Raw genomic sequence first — 16,593 nt, forward strand, 5'->3', positions numbered from 1 at the left:
GGTAATTATGGCAGAGCATCGTATCATAGAAAATATATAACTCACAGACTTTATCTCTGCCGTATCATGATTCATGGTACAGCAAGGAAATGTGGTTGGAAAGTCCTAATCAGGATTTTTCTTTTTCTTGCAGATGTAAAACTGAGACATTCAGTTCTAACACCTTTATAAATAGTGAGAAGTGCCTCTCTCTGCCAGTGTCACCTATTTGCAACAGGCAGTGCCTTACTCTGGAACTCACTCTGCAAACTTTACTCATGTGAAGCAATATTTTCACAAATGAACATTCTCAGCAATTTTAATAGGACTCATAATCACACATGGCAATTCGGAGGCAGGTGGAGGAACTGCACCTGCTTTCTTTACTACTTTCATGAGCAGCTCTCACCTGCTGGGATTCTTTTAAGAAGTTCACTATTAAAACGATTGAGTTCTGTCTTCTTACTCAAATCAGTTTCTTTATCTAAAATTTTTTGTCGCAAAAGATGCAGCATAAAAGCAGTTTACTTTCAGGATGGTATCTCAAGGCTACTTACTCTTTGCAAAAATTCTTACTCTCAACACATCTAAAACATTTTGTGTCTTTGCTATCAGTGGTTCCATCCTTTGCGAATGATGTGACTTTAGTCACAGTATCCTCTTCAAGCCAACATTTGAAAAGCTGTATAATATTTTGGTATCTTTCATGTATAATAGAAAGATTTTCAAGACAGGAAAAGTATACTGTACTATGAACCCATCAAAATCCTACAAGTGCTTAGTTTTGATTTTTTTTTCCAATTTTGTGCCTATTGGATCACACTAGAAGGGAGGTGGAAACTGTTTCTATGTTACTCAGCGCAAGTGCAAACTGTTAGAGCTACAGGAGAGCTTGCGCAGTTACTGCAAACTGTAAAGCATTTCCCCCGAATGCCTCAGCCCAGGAAAAACCCCATTTCAGCTCAGGTGCATGTTTGGGCTCTGGTTTCAGGGCTTGGCCAATTCAGAGATGTTAACATATATCTGCTGCTGCACAAGAAGTCTGACATCATCAAGGAGAGTTTGCTCACAGGCCATTACAAAAGGGCGCTCGAATAAACCATCACATTTAGTAATTCAAGAAAAGCAAAGCAAGAGATATTATGCAAACAGTCATTTAAAAAGGTAAGCTGAAAAAAACCCACAAATTTATTGGAAAATTTTGTCAAGTTTGATTTGTTCTAGTTTTAGCAATTATTTAATACGGAAACTGGAAGCATTCTGTGGAAGTAGAGCTTATTCCCATGGCACAAACAAATTTGTGCCATACACTGTAAAGCAGCTTCGTATCAAATTGAATGCATGAAAAATATCTGAAATGCTTTAGTAAATCTTGAAAAATGTAGAACATAATTCTCTGTTAAGATAAACTGTCACTATTCCGCAACACTGTGGTGTATGTGATATTATGCAGCTAGTCGCCACTCGTAGAAGTGCAGCTGAGATATACTTATCATTGGACAGGTAAATATTCTAAAAGCAGTGTCTAAATTCTTCAAGGAATGACTGTAACTGTCATTGCGTAACATAACACTATAACACTATGTACTACAAAACCATTTCTCTGTCTTGTACTCCTGGAGCAGGATCCTAGGCCAGATACAGTTTTATGAAGGAAATTAAGGAAGAATAGAAGACTGGAAAAGGGAGGTCCCAGATTCATGACAAAAATACTAATGAACTTTTGGGCGAAACCACTGTGTCTCAAAGAGCTAGCATAGCCAAAGGTTAGGACTGTGAAGAGTAACCACAAGCTTGGAATTTTTCCATTTCTGAAGTTCAATTTTACAAAAAGGTCTCACTGTTCAATGCAAATATGTTATTTGCCAAGGATCTCCCAGTCTTCATTTGGCCCTCAAAACGGACATTGAAAAATTGAAGTGACCCAAATCAAAACCCATATTTCTTATCACTGACAGGACTTACAAAAAGGCACACACAATAATTAAGCATCTAACTCCCATTAAAGGTCAAAGCTAATGAGATAAATATCATTAGTACCTTTGAAAATGTACCCCAAAATGAAAAATTCAGTGTGTAGGGGAAAACTGGGGAAGACAGATTCTTTGTTTGTAGCAGAATGCTGGATACTGAGTGCCTTCTTTTTAAGCCAGGTAGTCATAGCAAAGGCAAATAACATCTACTGAAAAGTGAGCATTACAAGACAGTCATAAACAGCATTTTCCTACAGATTATCAATAGCTCCATTTACTTTGTTTCTTTACCTGTAAATAGTGTTGTCCTGTTTGCTGGTTACAGCTTTTAAATCAGTGAGCTGGAGGAACTGATCGTGGAAATAGTGAAGGTGTAAGATACACACCAGTAGGAAGGAGGTGGGGATAAAGATGCGTGTGAATAGATCACCCACAGAAAACTGTTTTAAGCCAAGGTCCTCTAGCCTGGAAAAAAAAAAAAAGTAAGCAACTAAGACACCTTTTCACACCAAAAAATTCTTCTTGTCATGAGACATTACTACAAATCATTTGCAGTAGAAAATAAGGGGCTGGTACTTGTTACATGGTTTTGGTTTGTAAAATTCTTCTAAACCAGCAAGTTTTACAATGGAACCAACCCTGTCACAGATCTCTTGAACCAGGTGAGTTTTCTCTGATTGAAAGTCCTGCACCCATATTGCATATACTTTCTCATGCAAGCTCCTCTTGACAAATGCCCAACATATCATAAGGATGAAGAAATTCATCCCTCCTTATTAGCAGAAGAGGAGGTCCACCTTCATCAGTTCCAAACATCCTGCAAATGCACCCTTAATCTTTGCCTGGATCTTGCTCCTATGGTCAAAGCTGTAAAAAGAGGCATTGGCACTGTATTGGGAACAGAAGCAATCCCAAGGTCTTAGCAGCTGATGGGAGAAGAGAAGACTCTTTGAGCTCCCCTTTTGATCTTGCTCATCTCTACTGTTACATCAATAAATCTACGGCTTCAATCAGAGTGCTTGAAGTCACCTACGCCTGAGAATGGTCTCATGATGTTTTTCCCCAATTGGAAGGAAGACTACTGTCAGACCTTTCCATCACAGTGAACTCAGAGATCCAAAGAAAAAAATTATTCAAACCCACTTACTTTTCTTCATCCAGGCCTGTCATGTTCTTCCACAACCCAGGGAATGACTCAAACTGGTATGTGTAGATGAAGATAAGTACCAACATCGTGTAAACAACCACTGACATCCAAAAGTACTTTAAAATCTTTCTCCACCATTCATAGTGCACCTGAAAATCACACACTAGAGATGCTGATACAAGCTGAAGGCAAAGACACTGACAGAAATGTTGACAATGTTGTATTGTCAAACAAAGATGAAGAACACTATTTTTCTTAGATGGCCTGAAGTAAACAATGCTTACCCAGTGGCAGCCATAGATCTTGGAGATCTATGCCATAGATCTTTTTTCTCCTGATGTACATGCACTCAAGGAAAGACTTATGTGTAAAAATGTCTGTTGGGGCACAAGCCACAGACATAAAGGTCAAAGGTAGCTTAAGTCACTCAGTTTCATCAAAATTAGGTGATGTAAGTCCAGGAGGAAAGGGACTCCACACTCATTGGGTTGTGGAAACTCTGTGAACCTACTGTCACAAAAACTGATGGCTATGTAGGATCTGCACAGCCCCAGAATTTTCCACAAAGGTTCCAAAGCTCATGGTGAAGTGGCATGCCAGAGCAGAGGTGTGCATTGTATCTATTTTATGTGCGCTTTGCCTGTCACTATGGTCAACAACTAAAAGAGAATTAGTCTTAGCCTCTTCTAATGATTTTGTTCTGTTGTATCTAACTAAAGAACAAACACGCTGTTTATGAATTCTATTTGGAGCTACTTTATTACCAACTTAAAGGTACAAACTATTGTATCCAAGGATAAAATTTAGTTAACACAGTTCTCACTTACCTGATAGAGGGCCACACAGAAGAGGAACAGTACCATATAGATGATTTTGTACATGACAATTGTACCCTCAAAGCTGACAAAGAAGAACATGCCCCCACAGACGTAAATCCAGTACTTGATTAACATAGCCATCACCAGCTTCCCCAAGACTTTCATAATATCCTGTTCATCATCCTCCTCTTCTTCCTCCTCTTCCTCTTCCTTCTCCTCCTCCTGTTCTTCTGACACTTCTCCCTCTTGCAACTCCTCTTCTGCAAATACAGAGTCATATTTGGCCTCTGTCTGTTCTGGGACTTTTAGTAAGAATTTAAATGGGTGGAAAGTAAAATCTCTGCACAAAAGACAGAAACTTAATTATTCACAAGAGACTGTAATTCTGAATCAAACATGCCTTCAGAGTAAGGAAAAGGGTTTTAACTTCATATGAGCTTCAACCAGCTCCTGGAGCCATATGGCCCGTAGCTGTACGTCCTTACCAGACACCCGTCTTCACTTCATCTTAAAACGCCAGCAGCTGTAGCAGAAAATTGGAGCCTAAGGGTTATATAATGGATAATAGCCAAAACACTTTCCATGGCAATGGTTATACTCTCAAGTAACCAGTGTTTTAAACTGGAAAACAAAGAAACCACCAGCACCACCAGAAACCACTCATCTTGAGTTTACACTCTCATCTTGAGTTTTATCCTTTAGAGAATATGGTCTTTACCTCCAAAAGCCACAAGCAAGAAAAAACATTAATGTAAACCCAAGCAAGCTTAAAAACATACAAATGCTGCACTAACACTGCTATTTTTCAAAGAAATTACCACTTATCCAGCTCCTTCTTCTGTACTTGGGCCATTGCAGAAAATAAAAGATGCTTTTGCCCTATGAAGAGGTCAAGATTCCCCATTTATTGTGAGGTTTGTGAAGGGCAGGGTAATTGTCCCCCCAGCAGCAAGTACATTAGCAAATATCTAGAAAACAGGGCTTGCCAAAAGCATAGCACATAGCTGTAATGCTTTTTTCCCCATTGAGAACAATATTGAAACTTCACCATCAGAAGGCTTGCCCACTCCTTTTGTCCCACTCACCATCCCTCTTCTCAGGATCTTGCCTTGCAAATCCTTGCAGTGTCCAGCTTTGATCAGATGTTTTACTGGGACAAGTATTGTAATTAAAGAGGAAACTACACCACTGCTTCCAGTGCTCACTTTCTACCATTTCAGTGCATTGAACTTGTTCAGATCAGCTTCCAGAGATACAGAAGAGGGCAAGGAAGGGTTGGGTGAATATGTGTCCAGGAGGGAAAAAAAAAAGAACAGGCCACTGAGCTGAACCTATAGAAGTAAACTTTGCTCTCAGGTATGCTTGCACCACTGCTTGCACTGAAAAAAATGTATGTTTACTTTTCCCACTGAAATTTGTAGTTTAACTTCTATATCCGTATAAGTGTTTATGTACCAACACAACTTCCAAGGAATTTAACAACTGACTTTTTCTATGTAAACTCTTCTCCTGTGGTTAAACTCTTAGGGCAATTAATCTCGTGGTTCGAGTTTGGGACACAGCAGTAAACTGATCGTTTGAAAGTTCCATGATCTTTCTCAGATGAGTCATTTTAATTACCTAAAAGTAAAGAAAATTCTCATTTTATCTGAATTTCTAAAATTCAGAAGTGTTTTATTTTTAAACAGCTGCACATAGAGAGATAGCTGCACGTAGATTTTGTACTATCTTTCTTAGCTAATAACAGGTATCTTGCTAATTGCTTTCAGTATCAGAGAAATGCAGTAACTGGAACTTCCATCACAACTGAAGGACTTAATTAGAGCTGGCTTTACCTTTTTCTTCATTTTCTTCACTTCCAACTTTGACCTCAGATAAAGTAGCTTCTTTTAGCCGAATTGCTTTCTGTTCAGTGAGGTGTTGCCTAAGCAGTAGCCAGAAAGTAATTGTGAAAAGAATCTGCAAACAAAAATCAAAACAAAACCAACAGACTAATTGTACATCCTATGTCCTACTAACACCAGCATAGGTTTTCATAAATTTTGCATGCCTTTGTTTCCTCTCTCTATCAGAAAATGGCAATGATGGCACTGGTGTCAAAGTGCATCTTCGTGCAAGTTAAGCAATTCAGGAAACATCCTGCATTACAAACAACTTTGTTTCTTTTGCACTTTTCCATTTATTAGAGCTATTTACCTATATGTTTCTATTCTACCTCATTCTATTCAGCTTTTAATGACCGTCTTATAAGTTTAAGGATCTTCTCATTATGCATTGATTGGTATAATTCCCATTTGTTGTTTCTTGTTCATTTTTACCTTTTTTTCAGAGAAAAAACACATGCAAGAGTGTATTGTCATTACTATGATTTTGTATATCATAAATATTTTGATTTAGGAGGTTTGGTACTTCATGTGCTTAAGCACAATTAATTTAAAAATCAAACTTTTTTATGTCTTTCAGTTACAGAAGACCCAGCCAACTTAATACATCTTGTATTTGCAGCAGTTACAAGATTTAAAATAGGTCTTAATTCTTTTAAGAGCTTCAGGAGTTGATAATTCAGTAACAGCAGGATAACTTAGAAATACAAAAATCTCTTTAATGAAGAGTGCATTTATGTGTTTTGCAAAAAGCTAAATTCAACAGCTTGCAATACCAGGAGATGAAAATATTCAAAGAACACCATGATACCTATCACACACTTGATTTTATGTTTGCTTTCTACTAAGTTTCCATTAATTTCCCTGCTGCAGAAGGAGACTTATTTCACTACTTAGCTAGAAGAATAAAAATATCAAATAGGAAGCATGTAAGAGCCGAGTACTTTGCACACAATAGAATGACAAAGCTAATGTAAAGAACTCTCCTGTTTTTCTTCTAACATGCAAGTTCTCACTGGGGGAAAGGAGAGCTCCCGGGACAGTAACAGCTATTTTTATTGACACTGCAGCTAATGCTGAGCCACAGTAGCAGATTATCAGCCTGTGTGACTTGTCACAGCTTCTCCAGATACCTCCTGGAGCTCTGGCTTTTGCACACAAACCTTTGATATTGTAAAAGATAGACTAGTTCTTCAGTGAAGAACAAGCTCTGTCTTCAAGCCACATTTATTCCCTGTTCTACTTGGCATTTCCAAAGCCAGAGCTGGTTCTAAGAAAAGTCTTGAAGGGTTGCAGACCAAAGAAATGCTTTTAGTCACCTTTTACAAACACATTTTTTCTCATTTTCAGACCAGGAAAAAAAGCACACAGTTTGCAGAAAGAATTATAGTACACTTCTTCCTATTCTTCACTCTACATAACGGAGTATCCAATCTTCATTTAAATTCAATCCTTATTCAAAGGACTTTAAACTAGGAATTATAGGGGGGTACAGAGTTACTAGATCCCTTGAGAGGGACTGACCGGATGAGGCTAGCAAAGAGTGCCTAGGGTGATGTGAACAAAAGGAAATACATAATCAACAAAACAGGGCTTATGCAGGGTCACCTCAAGTATTTGTATATAAGCAAGGCTATTACTTTGAGACACTGTTATGGTCAAACCTTCCAGCTCCTTTCTTGGAAAACAGCATGCCAGGTGCCTCTCTGAAGTGCCTGTACACTAATGCATGCAACATGGGAAACGAACACAGGGAATTAGAGACCTCTGTGCAGGGCTGTGATCTTGTTGGGATGACAGAAACAGGGTGTGATGGCTTGAATAGCTGCAATAGAAAGTTACAGGCTCTTTAGGAAGCACAGGCCAGAAAGACGCAGAGGTGGAGTTGGGATTTGCATGACAACATAGCTGGAATGCTTAAACTCTGTCTGGGGATGGATGATGAACTAGGTAACCCAGGAGGAATGCAGAGAGACTGGCCGAGCATGCAAAGACATGGTTAGAAAAGCCAAGGCCGGAAATTGAGTCTGGCAAAGGATGTCAAGAGCTACAAGAGGAGCTTCTGTAAATACTCCAGCAGAAAAAGGAAGGTTAGGGAAAATCTAGGCCCATTGCTGAATGGGGTGGGGGTTCTGGTGACACAGGGTGTGGAAAAAGCACAGGTACCAAATGCTTTCTTTGCCTCAAGTCTTTGCTAGCAAGACTGGCCTTAAGGAATCTCAGGTCCTGGAGACCATGGAGAAGTCTGAAGAAAGGAAGATGAATGCTTGGTGAAAGAGGATCAAATCAGGGAATATTTAAATAAAGTGAGCATACATAAGTCCATGGGTCCTGAAGGGATGTATCCATGAGTGCTGAGGGAGCTGACTGGTATCGCTGTAGAGGCTACTCTCAATAATCTTTGAGCAAATGTCGTGACTGGTAGAAGTGTTGAAGGAAAGTAAGCGTCACTCTCATCTTCAGGAAGGGGAAGATGGAGGATACAGCCTGGACAACCTCACCTCAATCCCTGGGAAGGTGACAGCAGTGAGATGGAAAAGGCTTCCTAGAGAAGTTGTGGACGCTCTATCATTGGAGGTCTCTGAGGTCAGGCAGGATGTGGTTTTGAGCAACCTGATCTAGTGAAAAATGGCCCTGCCTATGGCAGGATGTTGGATTAAATGATCTTTAAAGGTCCCTTCTCACCCAAACCATTCTGTGTTTCTAAGGTGATGGAGCAGCTAATCCTGGAAAACATTTTCAGGCACATGAAGGACTAGAAAATCATCAGGAATAGTCGGAGTGGGTCCACCATGGGGAAGTCATGCTTGACCAACCTCATAAACTTCTATAATAAAATGACTTGATAAATGAGAGGAGAACAGTGGATACTGTCTACTTAGACTTCAGACAAGCTTTTGAAACTCTCTCTCATAAGATCCTCATAGAGAAGTTGATGAAGTATGGGCTGGATGAGCAGACAGTGAGGTGGACTGAAAACTGATTGAACAGTTCAGCTCAGAGGGTGGTGATTAGTGGCATAAAGTCTAGTTGGAGGTCAGTGATTAGCAATGTACCCCAGAGGTCAATCCAGTCTTGTTCTACATCTTCGCTTATGAACCAGATAATGGGGCAGAGAGTACTCTCATAAAGTTTGCCGACAACACAAAACTAGGAGGAGTGGTTGATACACCAGAAGGTTGTGCTGCCATCCAGAGGGACCTCAACAGGCTGCAGAAAGGGGCCAACAGGAACATCATGGCATTCAACAAGGGGAAGTCCAAAGTCCTGCACCTGGGGAGGAAGAACTAGCACATGGATCATTACATGTTGATGTTCAACCTGCTGTGGAGTAGTTTGGCAGAAAAAGGCTGGGGATCCTGGTGGATAACAAGTTGAACACGAGCCAGCAATGTGCCCTGACAGCGAAGAAGGGTAATGGTATCCTGGAATCCATGAGGAGTGTTGCCAGCAAGTCAAGGAAGGTGATCCTTCTTCTCTACTCAGCACTGGTGGGGCCACAATTCGAGTTCTGTGTTCTTTTCTGGCTTCCAAGTAAAACAGAGGCAAGGTTGTACTGGAGAGAATCCAGTTGAATATACCATGAAGATGAAGGGACAGGAGCATGTCTCCTACGAGGATAAGGCTGAAAGAGGTGGTACTGATCACTCTGAAGAAGACAAAGCTCAAGGGGAATCTCATCCAATTTCTATAAATATCTGAATGGAGGTGGAAAGAGGTTGGAGCCAGACTTTTCAGTGGTTCCCAGTGATGGGACCAGAGGCAATGGGCACAAACTGAAACATGTTCCCTCTGAACAGGAGCAAACCCTTTTTTTCCTGTAAGGGAGACTGAGCACTGTCACAAGTTGTCCAGGGATTTTGTGGAGTCTCCGTTCTTGGGGATATTCAAAAGCCATCTGGGCGTGGTCCTGGGCAATCAGGTCTAGATGGCACTGCTTAAGTAGGGGAGTTGGACCAGATGACCTCCAGAAGTCTCTTTTGGCCTCAGGTATTCTGTGATTCCGTGAAAGTTATGGAGTGCATTATATTCAGCCTAAAAAAACCCACTAGATATCTATTAGCTTTAAGGAAGTGGCCAAATCATCATACATACACAATAGTTTTCCTTCTTGACACCATCTGTTTTCAGACAAGATATTTGATGATATAGCTAATAAGAAACAATATCAAAGGAGCTGACATATTAAGACAGTTAAAACTCCATAGAGATTTACAAAGTCATTGAGAAAAACTGTAGAACTTCTCTTTAACCCTCTTACTAAACTATCCCCATCTTTACAAGAGAAATAATATAGCACTCACTACCTTTCAAATGCATTAAAGAGCCAGAAATGGTTATTCAAATGGTACAGCCAAGAAGGAAGATTATTTGCAAAATCACCTTAAATTGTAGTTAGGAGTCACAAGGGAATTGATTTGCTTAGTGCAAGGGGAGCTGTGCCAACTAGATGCACCCTCTGAGATGTCCCTTTAGGGTGCTCTAGGAAACAACCTCCTATCTGTGCTCAGTCCCTTCTCCAGAAGCAAACTTGCCAAACAAAATGCATTTTGTAGTGCTTTCAAGACATCAAAGAAAAAAATCTACAATGCCCTGAGGCCAGCAAACTCTCTTGGTTCTGACCTGAAACGGATTTCAATTCATGCTGATTCGGGTGTAAGGATAAAGAATTAAAGCTCAGTCACAGCTACGTGCTGCTGCTTGTGAGAAAACATTAAGGAGTGAGCAGTATTGGTAATCGTAATGACACCACAGTTCCAGTTGCCGTCGTAGTCAGAGACAGGTCTGACATCCCAAGGGTATTAATCTAGAAAATCAAATCACATCTAGCTTTGAATTCAGTTTATAAAACCAAACAAGTGAGTGATTTCCATCCACTAAGTAATCTGCGCAGAATTATCATGAAAATCTAAAAGATGTCTGAAACATTTTCTCTCGTATTAGGTTAAGAAGCAAGAAACAGTTTTCTGAACACTATTTTTTTAATGACTTAGTCTTTATTTTAGAATGCTATGGGAAGTGGTTACACTGAAAACTGTGGATTCACTCTTAAAGAAATGCCAAGAGATCCACATTTTTTATCACAATGTATTCTGTGATTTCATAAATAAATCGCAGCTGTTTGTAACACCTACCTTTGACGCCAGCTCCCCAGGTTCCTTTCTTTTTAAAAAACCAGATACTTGAGGAAGCTCATCATTCTTCAGCTCAATACTCCATATATACTGTAATATTAGCAATAAATTTCCATAAAAAACCATGAATGGTGAACTGATCATGGCATATTTCCTTCGGTCCCGAATCATCCACAGTGTGCAAGACCAGATGAGTAACACAAAAGTCAACCAGCTGTGATACGTGATACTCCATGCCTTGTGGAAAGAGGAAAGAGAGGAAAAAAATGTCCACGGATGCACTCAGGAAAAGCACAGATGCACACTGGCAATTACACTTAATTTACACTTCTCTACTCAGCACATATTTTCATTGTTATCAGACTCTCACCCGCATTAATGTTTGGGCACAAACTATATTCTTGTGAAACAACAGCAAAGAATTCAGAGCAGGAATAGCAAAACATAACCAACAGGTACTACATTCAAGGCCTTCGACAGATTTACAAAACTGCAGTAACTCCATGCTGTTCTAGCTTTTGTGGAATCAGTTTAAAATGGAAAGCTATGGTGTGCACCCACCTAATCTGAAGAACATTTAGTCTACAGTAACCATGGTAGATTACCTGAAATATGTACAACTAAAAAATGTGTTCTATAGCTTCCAGAATTCAGTTACTGAAAACTTGAGGAAAGGATTTGGGTTTCAAGTGTTTTTAATCTACATTGTGTTATTGATTTATGACTAAATTCAGATGTATACATGCTGGTATAACTGTGGAATAACTGTCAATAAAGAATTTTATATTCCTTTTCGATTTAAATAAAAAAATTATTAAACATTAAGAATATTTCTAGCTCAGGACCCCAGGAAATGATGTCTTTTAAGGGTATGTGAAAAACATCAATATGCTACTTCTCTGTCCTCATATAAGAAAATAGCTTACAATGAGCTGTCTTCAGCTATAGTATACATGGATTTGCATCAGAGCACACTATATACAAATTCATAATTTAATTTGGGTCATAGAGGAATATATAATGAAGAAAACAGCTAGCAGTGTCTCAGTATTAAACTAAAAGAAAGCCCTTCAAATATATCTTCTCCTTTCATATTAATTAAAAAGAAAATGCAGACCTGGTCTAGTAGAAGGTGTCCAAGGTAGTGGGTTAGAACTAGGTGATTTTTAAGATACCTTTCAATACAAACCATTCTATAATCTATGAGTTTAAAATACTAGGAAAGAAGTCACTCTGTCAGTATGAGAACTACTTGCTAATGTCTCAGAATGCATCAATCCAGATCCATATTTTGCACAGGGAGCCTGCCTTATTTAAAGGAGAAACTTTTTTGCTAAAAGACAGCAAATAAAGTTTGAAACTTTATACAAACAAGAGGCAGTCAAGCTGATTTGTTTTACCATTTTTAATGCAAATTCGGGCCAAGAAGCTTTATGGTTAATTTCATCATAGTTGAAACTTTTCCAAAACAGTAAAAGCAAAGCTTGCATTGGGAATATAGAGAGAGATCTAACCATTATGCAGAAAACTTGGTATAATGAAGCTTAAAGTATTTGCATCAAGGAGGTCTAAAAGCAAGCAGCAACATGAAAAAGAAAGAAGGGCCATAACCAAAAAAAGAAGAAAATCTGGCTTGGCACGAAACTGTATTTTTCTTGAGAACTTTTTGTGTCAGTACAAGAAACCAGGCTTTACAGATCTTTTCTTCTCAGAGAGTAATTGGATGCATACATCAACCTGAAAAAGGAACTATATTTTTAAAATTTTCTATAACAGCATGAAATACTTCAATTTTGTAGGAAAATTTCTGAGTGGTGCAAACACATGACAAACCTGATTGTGCAGAAGGTTGACAATCAACAGAAAACTGAGCACCTGTGGTTTTCTGACATTCAGACAGACAACAAAGACTGGGCCTCCCAGTCCTGGATATGTGATATTTTAACCAGAATGCCACGTGTTGCCCTATTTATAGGTCTATAACAGGTTTGGAAATTATGCATTAATAACTTAAAATGGGCCCAAAATGATGCAGACACCACAGTGATATTTTCTAACCCGGATGCAACGATTTACTGAAAACCAACAATGAGATTACTTTCAGAAAGGCATTGAGAAGACACATTTGTAAAAGGAATAGCATTATTCTTTTTGTTGCCAGTACTTACCATCATAGCTATCAGAGCACAAATGTAACTTTGTTTCATGATAAATTGGAACACAGAGACCAGGGCGTGTAATTTAACATTTTCTTTTTCCTCCTGCGTAACTTCCTCTTCCTCTTCCTCCTCCACCTCTTCTTCCTTTTCTAAGTAGAAAAAGAAATTGTTATTTGCAATCCATGCTGGTCTAAAGTTAGTATATGCATCCCGGAATTATAAAGTGTTGGTGTTGGTAGGCAAAGTATTTTGCATAGTATATGCCTGAAGTCCAGTTTACAAAATTGCCATATGGTCAGCCATCATTGTAAGCGGTAGCAATTATTAAACTTTAAGAGGTCAAAGAGCTTACCAAAATGAAAATAAATGCTGAAGGCAGTGTGTGGAGATACAGAATAAGAAAACAATATGGAACTAAGGACAATTCCTAGGCAATTCACTACCTGACATGTCATCTGAAGGCTCCCATTTGTACTGTGGTGTTGAGTACATGTCTGCTTTGGCCGGACCATTTTCTAATGGCAGTGCAGGGTGGATGGTGTGATAGTCAGTAGGGTTCCCGTTCACTGTTACCAGTAGTACCTGCCAGAACATCGAAGAGAGGCACTGCATTTAAGGTGGCTCTTAGAAGAATGTGACTCCTACTTCCGTGCTTTGCTACTGTTGAAGTGCCAATGTTAAAAGAGGTTAGCAAGTTACTGCAGTTACTCCCAAAGAAACTGGTATGTTATAGTCATAAGGCATGCAAAAGCGCATAACAGCTTTCAAAATTAATTGTGGTTAGCTTTTTATGCCATACCAATAGAATTAACCAAAAATTCATTCTCCTTCTTAGACAAACAAATACATTGAGATTTTAAGACTTTAGTTCACATCCAATTATTTCCAGTAGTCATGAAAATAATGGTTATAAATTACTTTCAAATTTGAATTATTCCTGGAGAGATCTATATTTGTTGCTGTTAATAAACCACTTGTGGTAATTGTTGTTATTGATGCCACATTTATGTCACTTGGTAGTACTAATTCAACAGTCTTTCATTGTTCTATTTTTTTACTTCAATTTCAGCCCCTGGGCTTGTTTGAATAAGGGCTCCAGCAACCACAGTAATTAATATCTCTGATATTGGCAGAAATTCATGTGCAATGTGTTAGGGATGGTAATACACGTCAAAGACTTGACTTCTGCTCAGGCTGTGAAATAGGAGTGTATTTTGCCTTTAAAAACTATGCACAGGCATGTGTGGACTGTTTCAGGATAGTATTGGGCTTATGTTAGTTATATACAGAACCTACACCAACCACAGACTGGAGAGCATGTTTAGATTTGGTTATGGATGCTCCCAAAATTCATCTGCATCTCCATTCTTCTGTGTATGCTGAACAGAGAGGACATTTTTGCTTTCAGAGTTTGCTAGAGTCTATGGCAGTCAAGATATATGGATCATTTGATCTCTGTTCAAAGACTTGGATTTTCTGTAATCTGAACTCATATGTGTTGTCAGTCATGCTTTAAAGGCCTCAGCATTCCAACATGAATGAAACAAAGAAATACAGCAAAGAAACTAAATCAAGTTTAAAAACAGCTTGCATTAGAAAGCATATTTTCATATCTTATTTAAACCCAATGAAATAGCAAAGATCGTTTGCCAGTTGCTACTACTACAAGCAGTTTAATTTCAAGTGATCAATCAGTGGTTTCTCAGTGAAATTATTAAGAGAGCAAAGGACAATTATATTTAGGATAATCAAGGATATAGGGTAAATGGCAGACTAACAAAAAGTATAGAAGTTTTATAAATGTCACCTAAGGTTTTTTCTGTATGTATCAGTGTAATCTGTATTTACACACATCAAGAAGAATTGCAAAATTACAAAGACTAGTAGTATACTAACATCCGATGGCTTGTATTCATCTTGGGTCATTGACAGAAGCTGCAAAAAGCAATGCAAGGACAAATTATTAAAGAAGCACAGCTCAAGCATTAATAAGTCTAACTTTTTGAATACATGCATGCATATATGCTGACTTCTGCGATTTGCACCAAGAAATTCAGAAAGAATTCTTAAAAAGCCAGCAGAACTGTACACTACCATACAATGGTATTGATTGTGCCACAGCATTAACACAATGTTCCTGTGAATTTTAAACCAAAACTGAGAATGTTGCATTGAAATTTTGGATACTAGGTCAAAGAATTAATCAGTATGACATTATACTGATTAACTGCTTTCTAATGTCTTTCTAATGATCCAATGCTTAAAAACTAAGTTTTTAAACAATCATTAGAAATACTACAGTTATAAAAATAGTTCCAATAAAATATAGATACAAATATAAAATGTGATACTTCATCCAATTGCTAGCTCATTTACCATTACTATTATTATGGTAGAGTTCTTGGGTCTTGAGTATATGTGGCTCAACAGAATGTTCATATATCCCAAATTTGACAGTAGCTCAACAAATTAAATTTTGCACTGCAGCTGGTGCAGACAGATGGTACAAAGCTGAACCTTTCCAGGAGATTTTACACAACTGCCTTAACTGCTTTGCTTTATATCTCCAACAAGGACACCAGTATGCAGCTGTCAGTTCCCACTTACCAATGACAGTGCTAATTAGTAGTTACAAAGCAGATCAGATCTTTGCATCAGGTTTATCTCTCTGACAGACTTTCTAGCTGTTTTGCAGAGAGAAAGTGGCCCCATGCCAAAACCCAGCCCTAAACTTCTTAAATGGGGAAGCCAAAAACATAGAGCATGCTTTCATTTACTTCCTTACACTGGTTTCTGGTTTTAGTTCATTCACTTTTACAAAGTATATTCCTAGTCTGCCACACAGCTTTGATATTGTATCTGATTTATATAATCACAAGGGAAGATCTTACTTGCAACTTATATAATGGTGCTTCCCTTAATTTCAAAGTAACTGTGCAATGCAGAGACCCTTCCCCCTCCAGCCTTACTTTTCTCTCATCAGTTGTATAGTGGCTTGCATACCACAGACTGCGCCTTCTCTCCGCTGTCATTGGAATTGGACTGCAGGGTATTTCTTTGTCATCTTCCCTGCTAACAGATTTCTCTTCATCAGGCATCTGCTAAATGACAACAAATGACAACACTAGCTATAGCTCTGTAAATGCAATCCTACCAGAGGAATTTAAATTTCCCCCGCAGCTGATGCTCCCTCTCCAAAGTACGTCTTTGAAACATCTTTTAGTGACTAATACACCCATTTTATGACAGATGACTCTTACTGAGATGACATTTTCAGAAATGATGACAGAGCTTTTCTATAACTGCTGGTTACATGACACCAGAATAACACAGACCTCCATATACTACCTTAACTTACTATATAGTCATACTACAAGCATACATAAATACATAAAATATAAAAAAACCCCATAAAATACAGATGTTTCATTTTCAAGACAGTGTATTGAAAGAAAATTCACTCTTTTCATCTGCCTATATATGTGAAAAGCCAATTCTG

General features: G+C 38.5%; 1 protein-coding gene across 1 annotated transcript in view; it reads right to left on the reverse strand.

Moving 5' to 3' along the window:
• The window catches only part of PIEZO2 (piezo type mechanosensitive ion channel component 2), a 296,094-nt gene that overhangs the window by 79,233 nt on the left and 200,268 nt on the right, over positions 1 to 16,593 (reverse strand). The window contains exons 10-18 of the mRNA XM_029959391.1: positions 16,064 to 16,195; positions 14,991 to 15,029; positions 13,538 to 13,676; positions 13,104 to 13,243; positions 10,936 to 11,172; positions 5,753 to 5,876; positions 3,927 to 4,177; positions 3,100 to 3,248; positions 2,244 to 2,417 (exon numbers count right to left, since the gene is read on the reverse strand). Coding sequence (XP_029815251.1) covers positions 2,244 to 2,417; positions 3,100 to 3,248; positions 3,927 to 4,177; positions 5,753 to 5,876; positions 10,936 to 11,172; positions 13,104 to 13,243; positions 13,538 to 13,676; positions 14,991 to 15,029; positions 16,064 to 16,195 — 1,385 coding nt within the window. The remainder of the gene's footprint in view (positions 1 to 2,243; positions 2,418 to 3,099; positions 3,249 to 3,926; positions 4,178 to 5,752; positions 5,877 to 10,935; positions 11,173 to 13,103; positions 13,244 to 13,537; positions 13,677 to 14,990; positions 15,030 to 16,063; positions 16,196 to 16,593) is intronic.

Source organism: Manacus vitellinus, unplaced genomic scaffold (assembly GCF_001715985.3).
Source record: "Manacus vitellinus isolate BGI_N305 unplaced genomic scaffold, ASM171598v3 scaffold_1_pilon, whole genome shotgun sequence".
NCBI classification, from domain to species: Eukaryota; Metazoa; Chordata; class Aves; order Passeriformes; family Pipridae; genus Manacus; species Manacus vitellinus.